Genomic DNA, 9,689 nt, shown 5'->3' on the forward strand with positions numbered 1-9,689 from the left:
TTCTATGACTGGGCTTTCCCATGGACGTTCCGCATCTCCTAAGTCTTCGACCACTTCTTCCTCTTTAACGATTACAGCTTCCTCCAATTGTTCCAATACAAAGTCATGCGGATCACTGTCTACCGGAGTTTTTAGTGTCTCCTTCATGCTACGTTCTTCATTAGATTCTCCACATGAAGCCATGGGGGTTCCTTGAGTGTCCGAATGTCGGGAAGCTAATTGATTTATCGCTTGTTCCAGTTGATGAAGGGTTGTATGAAATTGATCTACTGTTTCCTTGAGGCGAGCCTGTGATTCTTGGGTCGATGGACATGGACATGGTGCATATGGAAGTAGTGGTTCTTGGGGGTAATTGGATTGAAATTGGGGTGGATAAGGGTTAGGGTCATATAGAGGTGAATGGTTGTAGGTGGCTTGTGAGTATGGTGGTTCAAAGCTATATTGAGGAGGAGGTTCATTGGCATATAATGGGGCTTGCTGGTAACTATAAGGGGGTCTACCATATCTATCATCTTGGTACGCACCTCGGAATGGCTCTTGACCATAGTAATTTGGTGGAGGTGTTTGTCACGAAGGGGTCCACCATGACTATTGTCTTGGCATGTATTGTAGAATGGTCGTTGTCCATGGTATCTTGGAAGGTATTGTTGCCGAAAGGGTTGATCATATTCTCGTGACTCCTTCCATCTGTGATTGTTTTGACCTTGATGCATGTTCCTGTTATAGCTTCCATTCCTTTCAGCAACATTAGAACCAAACTCAAAGTGAAGGGGGTGAGAACTCATAGTAACTAATAAAAATTAAAAACAAAAATAAAAACAAATAAACAAGCAAAATAAAATATTTACAATAACCAATAATAAGGCACACAATTGCAATTTCTCGGCAATGGCGCCATTTTGACGAGCGAATTTCTGCCAGTAAAGAATTTCACAAATAAATTCTCGTTGCAAGTATAGTTTCTAAACCAGCAAAAAATTCTTTCGTACAAAAACTTGTTTGTCACTAAAGTAAATCCAATAAAATTTATAACCAAAGTATTTAAACCTCGGGTCGTCTCTCAAGGAATTGCAGGGAAGTATGATTTATTATTGGTTATGAGTTTTCTGGGAAATTTGGAGTTTGGGCAATGGGCACAAAAATAATTATAAATTAAAGTAATGAAAATTAACAAGAGGTTTTATGTAATTAAAATAAAAGCCTTGACCCGGAGAAGATTAATTGGAAGTTTTGTCCTTGTTGGATTTCCCAAGATTAATAGTAATAGGTTGTTGTCTCTACTTAGTTATCCTTTACTAAATAAAGGAAAGTCAAGTTGGGAGCCAACTTCTATTCACAAGTCCTAATCCTCACCCTTGTGTTTGGATTAACGTCAGTGGCCAGAGAATCAATCACAAATTAACTCTTGAGTCTTCCAACTCAAGAGTCTCCAAATATTAATCAACTCCAAAGCCAAGTTGAAAGCCTACTCCATTGACATGGATGCCAATTTTGCATACATGTAAAGGGAGTAGGAAGAAGACATGGCAATTAAACTCAATTGAAAATCATCAGGAAATAATGGAATTAAATATAAAAATACTTTTGCATTAATAAATTAACAAGAGAAGAAGATAAACTAAAGTAATAGAATAAATAAAAAGTAGAAGAAAACTAAATTAAAGGAACATTGAACCTGGAATGAAGAAAATGAAGAAATCCTAATCCTAAAACCTAAGAGAGAGGAGAGAGCCTCTCTCTCTAGAAAACTATATCTAAACCCTAAAATTATGAATATGAATGTTGTATTGAATGAATGAATGGATTCCCCCACTTTATAGCCTCTAATCTGTGTTTTCTGGGCTGAAAACTGGGTCAAAAACAGCCCAGAAATCGCTGGGGGCGACTTCTGCAATTTCCTGCATGTGGCATCCGTCACGTGTGCACGTGGGTCATGCGTGCGCGTCAATTGGGGATTTTCCTTGCCACACATACGCGTCAGTCACACGTACGCGTCGCTCATGCTTTTTGCTCGGCGCGCGTTTGCGTCGTCCATGCGTGCGCGTCGCTGCCATTTTCTTCAAAACTCCATTTTGTGCGTTCCTTGCACTTTTACATGCTTCTTTTCCATTCTCTAAGCCATTCCTGCCCTATAAACTCTGAAATCACTTAACACACATATCACGGCATCAAATGGTAATAAGAGGGAATTAAACATAGCAATTTTAAAGGCCCAGGAAACATGTTTTCAATCATAGCACAAGATTAGGAAGAAAAATGTAAAACCATGCAATTAGTATGAATAAGTGTGGAAAGAATTGATATAAATCACTCAATTGAGCATAAGATAAACCATAAAATAGTGGTTTATCAGGCTATCTTGAGGAGGGAAAATGGATTCATCATAAAATCATTGTATTCGGTGTATAGAGCGACCTTTATATTAATACAGCTTTGGTTGACATGTATGCCAAATCTGGAGACCTTCAAACAGACAAACGAGTTTTTGATATCATGCCAGAGAAAAGCGTTGTGTCATGGAGTACCATGATCGCTGCTTATGGTATACACGGTCAAATGATTGCGGCTGGTTCACTCTTAACAAAAATGGTAGAGTCAGGCATCAGACCAAACGAAGTAACCTTCATGAATATCTTATCCGCATGTAGGCATGCCAGATCAATGGAGGCCAGAAAATTCTATTTCAACTCGATGAGGGATTATGGCATAGAGCCTAACATAGAACATTTTGCCTCTATAGTCGACCTCCTAAGCCGCACTGGTGATCTTGATGAAGCACACAGAATAATTAAATCAATGCTCTTCCCTGTAGATTCTAGCATATGGGGAGCTCTACTTAACGGATGCCAAATTCATGGTAGGAAAGACCTGATTCGACAAATTAACAATGACCTTCAAGAAATAAGTACAGATGATACAGGGTACTATACGTTGTTATCTAATATATATGCCAAAGGAGGATACCTCCATGAATCCAGAGCGGTGAGAACAAAGATGGAAGGGATGGGACTAAAGAAGGTTCCTGGTTATAGCACCATTGAAGTTGATAGGAAAATCTACAGATTTGGAGCTGGAAATGCTTCTGAATCTAAAGAAATTTACATGTTTGAAGAATATTTACGAAGTTCGGGACAACTATGTGACGTAGAAGGCTATAATAGTATATTTTCTGAGGATTATAATATTAAGAGCTTGCGGAGAAAAGCTAGTAGTTATATTTGCAATAAATTGGTCACACTTCAAAAATAATGGGATACGTTAAAGACTTAAAGGACCTTTTCCAAAATCTTTAAGAAGTAAGAGCCAACTTTATATTGTTTTATTTTGGTTGTTGTGAAATATGGGTTTCACAATTATTCATTTGATTTATCCACACCTTAATAAACTTCATAGGTTACTAATGACTTATGATGACCTTTTTAGTGTTTAGTGTGTTTGTGCTTAAGTTTTTTCAGTGTTTAGGGTTTTAGGGTTATATATTGCATTGTTTGTCTTTAAAATGCCAAATTATGGTCGTGTTCTGTTGTTAATTTAACAAGGAATATATTTTCATGTTTATATTAGATAGTGATCATATATCTTACTATTCAAGATATGAGCGTAGTTACGATTATGAAACTATAATTTTCAATCCCAAATGCCTTAGAGGATATCAAATTTGTGTTATTCACGCAAAAAAAAATTGATTAGCATCACCTTGTAATTTGGTGTCTTTGATATGAATGCAATGCATATTGGGTGAAATATCCCATAACTGGAAGATTTGATTTCCTTATGACCTTACCCCACCACACATTTTGATTACTCAACCTTTGTGGCAGGCTATAGAGCTGTGATAGTTGGAATGGATCCAGTATGTTGTGAATCAACTTCATGGATGGAAAACGCCCAGGTTAAGAAGTTATCTCGTGGTTCCACTCAACCATTTTATCAGGTTCGTCTACCTTCAGCATGGAATTTTCATTTGTATTTTTTCTTGTTTTCCATGAGGATCATTTTAATTTTAGCTCATATGTTGACTTTCTAAGCAGTTGATTCTTCTTGTACTTCTTCACTAAATTTAGTAAAAATGTCTAGTGGTAATGGATATGTTATTATAAGTTTGTTTCCTAATTGTCATATGAGAAACAGTGACACTGGAATTGTATTTGAGTGTGATAATCCTATTTTGTTGCTCACTCGTATAGTAAATTCTTTGTCTGAGTTAAAGAGTCCAATATTGACCAACCTCGGTTCTAAAGGGACCAAAAGAAGTTGGAAGAGTTGGGTATAAGTTGCTAGCACTGATGGAAAATGGAGTTTTTTGGTTTCATCTATTTTGGCTTGATGGTGATGAGCATGTGTACTTCATGTTTGATATTCATAGGAGTATCATGGCGAAACAAGTGATGGAGTTTTCTGTGGAGGTCGATGATGTTGGTGGTGGTGGTTCTAGTCACTCGAATTTTGTCTAGAACGACCCACCTCTTGCACCACCACCACTGCACTGTGCTAGTCCAGTGGTAGACATGGACGTGGATGGTGAGGAGTCTGATGAAGAGTATGTTGCTGATAGCAACGATGGTGATTCTTTTGAGAATGATGAGGAGGAAAAGTTTGTACCAGAAATTCCAGTCGGTGCTTCAATTTGGTATCTTCGTTATTGCTGCAAGCTATTCGTTGTCGCCATCAGATTGCTCTGCCAATCTGTTAATAGTAGCTTGCATTCTAGTGTTTTCCGCCATTGACTCGATGAAAGCACCAATTTGATACGAACCTAGAGAAGAATGGTTTTATTGAATGATGAAAAATATATAGTGTAAAAGTGTATCACTGATGTACAGCAAGTATGTATCATAGAAATAGAATAGTAATGGATGAGGAAGAAATTGATGCACATGCAAGTTTCTGCTTGCTCCTGCATCTGTTAGTTAGATCCCCTAATTTTCAAGTCTATCTTCATTTGTGCCTAACCGTATTGCCTTTCTCTCTGTATCATAGTGAAATATTGATTATACTTGGTGATTCGTCCGTGCACTGGGGCGGCTGAGCTATAGCGATTCCGAGTAGAGTATCGTCAAAGATGGAGGGCTATACGTCGGCCAAGACTGAACACCGCGGCGAAAATACCTGCAAAAGATACTCCGACGCTCAAGTCAATAAGGTGCTTTTATGAGTATGTCAAGTGAATATTAAACTGAAACTAGAACCTGATCTTTAGCTGAGGTTGTGTGTTCGGTTTTATAGAGGGTGTTTTGCTCGTCTGTTGCAGGTAGAACCGTGATTCTGGGTCAGCTATTTTAGAGGATAAGGTTTTGTTGACCACGTCTCTCTTTTCAAATATTCGGGTCCGGATTTATTGTTCCGTTCCGAGCTTTTCGGGTGGCCGAGGTTAAGGTTACGTATCAAAGACCCCAAGCTTGCCTTGGTTTGGACAGGACAAAGGCGAGCTTTTTTATCGGGAATATTGTATACCTCGGCCACTGGTTTTTTTGTCGTGTTCGTTCCCTACAGCCCCCAAGCTCGGCTTGGTTCTATGCAGGAGTTTGAAATGTTTGCTATATTTAATTTTTGCTTTGTTCTTCGTGCTTTAATGAATGATTGATTTGATTTGTGCTGCGAATTTCTAGGTGCTCCTGACCGTGTGATTGAAGAGGTCTTGATCGTGGGTTTCTTTGATGGATAAGATTGAAAAATAACGCTTCATATGTAACTGCTCCATTTGTAATAAACGTGCTTGCAACCTTTGGCTTTTGTATTTGGGAATTTCTTTGTTTCTGAGAAAATGAGCAAAAAAGGTGAGTGTTGATCCGTGCCTTTGCTTCTTCTTTCTTTCTTATTTGGTTTTCTTGGTTTTTTTGTATGGAAGAGGAGAAGGCTGTCGTTGGTGAAGGTGACCTCTATGGCTAGGTTGATCCTAGGGTTGGGGGTTATTCTTCACAATTTAGTGATAGGGAAGCTGTTAAGATGCTGGGTTCTAATGTTTGGGTTAGAAGTGGTAGTGGTATTAGGATAGAAATACTTCCTTGTGAGAGTGGTGATCGTGTTTTCCATCGTCGTGATGATTGCGCCTTCTTTTATATGTATAGTTGCTTGTTTACTAAGCTAGGAGTTAGGCTCCCTTTCACTGATTTCGAGTGTGGCGTTCTTTATTGGTTGAACTGTGCCCCCAAGTCAGCTTCACCCCAACTCGTGGGGGTTTGTGAGAGCTTTCGAGATACTGATGGATTTCCTTAATCATCCTCCATCCCTTAGGTTGTTTTTCTCGTTGTTCCAGGCTAAAGGGGTTGGTCATGGGTCTGGGTTAACCTGAGTAGCTATCTTCGTTGTGCCATCTTTGGTCTTTACAAGTCTTCTTTTAAGGATTTTAAAACCATGTTTGTTAAGGTTAGGAGTGTACCTGACGAGTTTCCCTTTTACCTAAATGAGTACCTTATGGAAAAATTCCCTCTGTCGTGGTATCCTAAATCGATGCAAGTGTTGGATATGGATGATAGGTCTGTTGATGAGCATATAGTGATGGAGTTTTGTTTGAAATGTTGGGTCCAAAAGGACCGTTGTCTGTATCCGAGTTGTTAAAATGGGATACTGATAAGCAAGCTGTTCTGAATTACCTAGGTAATTTAGTTGTTTATTGCTTTGTTGTTGTTTTGTGCTTGGTGTGTTCTTATGCCGTTGATTCCTATGCAGGTGACAAAGCTTCGACTATTACGACCGCCGGACTAAAGTCATTTTTTAGTCAGCGGAAAAAAGGGGAGAAAGAGGGGTCGACCACCAATATTGAAAAAGGCGCTGTGATTTCAACTGATCCGACTTATAAGCCAAAACAGAAAAGGGGTCATATGAAAGAAAAGGTTGTTGAAACTTTTCAGGGTAAAGGGGATTCTTCTGCAGAGCTTCAAATGGTGGAGTTGGCGTATGAGTCGTAAAAGAGGTTGCATGGTTATCCGGGGGATGTGCACGCTCGGTCTTTGTGGGGGAAACTTTATCCTTTCTCTGTTATGGCTGATGAGCTCTGCTGCTTTCCCGATGATTTGAAAATGATTAATGAAGTTGGTCATGTTGGAGCGAGTCGTTTTCTACAGGTGTGTGTGAATTTATTTTGTTTATAGTACTTTATTTTATTTTCATTCGTTGTCTTTGTTGTCGGTGATAGGTGCTCGGATCGTGGCTGTTGGGAGAGCCCAAGAACTTGCTTTTGAGAAAGAGCATAAAGTTGCCATGGATGTTGCTGAGCTATCCTTGGCTGTGCAAGAGAAAGAAAAAACCATTGCCGAGCTGTCTTCTTCCTTGAGTTTGAAGGAATCAAAGCTTGTTGAGGAGAGACGTCTTCAACTTACTTCTGCTGAACAAGTTAAAACTGCTAGGGATGAGAATGGTCGCCTAGAGTCGAGGATCAAAGAGCTGGAGAATGAGGTTTACGAGGCCTTCGCACAAGGCTTTGATCGTGCTGTGTCTCAGGTAAAAGTTTTATTCCCTGAGTCTGATGTTACAAAACTGGATGCAACCAAGGTGGTTGTGAATGACCAGCTTATGGATGATGAAGTTCAGGTGGATGATAGCGAGGAATTGAGCATTGGTGATAAGGCAGACTAGGCCTTTTTGTTGATGTTTTGTTTTTTGGATTTTATGTATGGCATTGTTGCCTTGGATATGTATGTCTTGACTCTTTATTTTGATTGCTTGTTGGACATTCCAAGCATGATGCTCAGGTTATTTTTGTTAGTTTCCGAGTATAAAGCTCGGTTTATATTAAATATTAGCATTTTGGCTGCTCTATAAAATATGTTAGTTATCAAAACTATAATAACATAGGACTTAGATTGTTTGAAAATAGTATCGACTTTTATACAATGATTTATGGCGTCCGGCCTCATTAAAACCCTCTTCGAGTAAAAACCATGCTTGTTGGGAAAGAACCTTCGAAGGGGAAAAAGAGTACCTTCATTCGCACAGTACAGTACATTTTTATGATTGATATTTCCTTAGGGAGGTTACATTCCATGTTCTTGGAAGTTGATCTCCTTTGAGGGTTTCTAATTTGTAAGCCCCCTTGCCAAGGTTCTTGACTACTCGGAGCGGCCCCTCCTAGTTTGCGGCTAGTTTTCCGTGTGCTGGAGGTTTCCACGCTTCTTCTGTTCGTTTGAGCACGAGGTCTCCGTCATTAAAAACCTTTGAACGACCTTTTTATTGTGTCTTCCTTCTATAAAGCTTTTCATAGCTCGTTGTTTTATGTCTGAAATATCTCTTTCTTCTTCTATGAAGTCTAATTCGGCTGTTCTAGCTTTCGTGTTACTTTGTTGGTTGTATAGCTCGGTCCTTAACATCGGGACACTGACCTCTATTGGGATGAGTGCTTCTGCGCCATATACTAATTTGAAGGGAGTTTCCCCTGTTGCAGATTGAGTTGTGGTATTGTAACTCCACAAAATTTTTGGGATGAGGTCGACCTACTCGCCTTTGGCTTCTCCGAGCTTTCTCTTCAGGCCTTGCAAGATAATTCTGTTAGCGGACTCGACTTGTCCGTTTATTTGTGGGTGCTCAACTGAGCTGAAACGATGTTTAATATTGAAATTGGTTAGAAAGGAGGCGAGTTTATGATCTGTGAACTGTCTTCCGTTATCAGAGATTATTTCTCTTGGTATGCCAAACCTACATATGATATTTTTCCATAGGAAAGATCTCACCTTGTCTGCCGTTATGTTCGCCAGTGGCTGCGCTTCAATCCATTTAGAGAAATAATCTATTGATAATAAAAGGAATTTCACCTATCCTGGCGCTTTCGGGAAAGGTCCGAGGATATCCAGCCCCCACCTATCAAAAGGCCAGCTTACCTCTACGGTGTGGAATTTTTCTGCTGGGATTTCTGAGACTGTGGCGTGCTTTTGGCAATTATTGCATGTTTTGACCTTTGAAATGCAGTCTCTTTTGACTGTTGGCCAGTAGTATCCTGTTCGTAATATTTTAGCGGCCAGTGCTCGGCCTCCGATGTGGTTCCCGCAGACCCCCTCATGTGTTTCTGCCATGATCTCTTCGGCTTCGTCCTTGCTGATGCATTTGAGGAGCGGTTGTGAGTATCCTCGCCTGTACAGGGTGTTTCCTATTACTGTATAGAAGCTTGCTCTTCTTCGGAAGAGTGGTAGGTTTGATTCCTCTTTTGGTACAGCTCCTGTTTTGATGTATTCGAGGAAAGGTGTCCTCCAATCGTGTACATGCGTTATACTTAATATCGTGTTTAGCTCAAAGCTCGGTTTATCAAGTGTTAACTGTGATAGTGCTGGTGTGTTTGTTGTTTGCCTGGTCGTGGCTAATTTGGATAACACATCAACTCTACTGTTTTGTTCTCGGTTCACATGAATAATGTTAAATTCGTTGAATTTTGAAATAAGATCCTTTGTTATGAGCCAATATTTCTCTAACAAAGGATCTTTTACTTGGTAGTCACCCTTAATTTGATGCACTACAAGTACAGAGTCACAGTAAACTGTTATCTGAGGTATTTTGAGCTGTTGGGTGAGCTTCAGTCCTACTAGCAGAGCCTCATATTCTGCCTGGTTATTGCTTGTAGTAAAACGGAACTGTAGTGATTGCTCGGCTATCACTTTGTTTCCTTCCTTTAGTAGTACACCTGCTCCGCTTCCTTCCCTGTTTGATGCTCCATCTACGTGTATACTCCAACTCGTCTCTGCGGGTTGTGTTTCAGTAGTCAT

General features: G+C 39.7%; 2 protein-coding genes across 2 annotated transcripts in view; one reads left to right on the plus strand and one right to left on the minus strand.

Moving 5' to 3' along the window:
* LOC107610948 (putative pentatricopeptide repeat-containing protein At1g69350, mitochondrial) overlaps positions 1-4,454 on the plus strand; it is a 9,450-nt gene extending 4,996 nt beyond the window's left edge. Inside the window, exons 2-4 of the mRNA XM_021108217.1 lie at positions 2,432-3,208; positions 3,822-3,934; positions 4,242-4,454. Of these exons, the coding sequence (XP_020963876.1) occupies positions 2,432-3,208; positions 3,822-3,934; positions 4,242-4,454 (1,103 nt within the window). The remainder of the gene's footprint in view (positions 1-2,431; positions 3,209-3,821; positions 3,935-4,241) is intronic.
* On the minus strand, positions 8,430-9,689 carry LOC107610949. The gene is made up of 2 exons (XM_016312924.1): positions 8,814-9,689; positions 8,430-8,693 (listed from the first exon to the last, which is right to left on the minus strand). Exons 1-2 carry the CDS (start codon positions 9,687-9,689, stop codon positions 8,430-8,432), a joined length of 1,140 nt encoding a protein of 379 aa, XP_016168410.1.

This window comes from Arachis ipaensis, chromosome B08 (assembly GCF_000816755.2).
Source record: "Arachis ipaensis cultivar K30076 chromosome B08, Araip1.1, whole genome shotgun sequence".
NCBI lineage: Eukaryota > Viridiplantae > Streptophyta > Magnoliopsida > Fabales > Fabaceae > Arachis > Arachis ipaensis.

Bases quoted from the DNA above. Each gene is read 5' to 3' on its own strand.
- LOC107610949 (XM_016312924.1), bottom strand. From the start codon at position 9,689: ATGACTACTGAAACACAACCCGCAGAGACGAGTTGGAGTATACACGTA. The intron at 8,694-8,813 runs GTAAGCTGGCCT...ATTGAAGCGCAG, and splicing joins AAAAATTCCACACCGTAGAG to CCACTGGCGAACATAACGGC.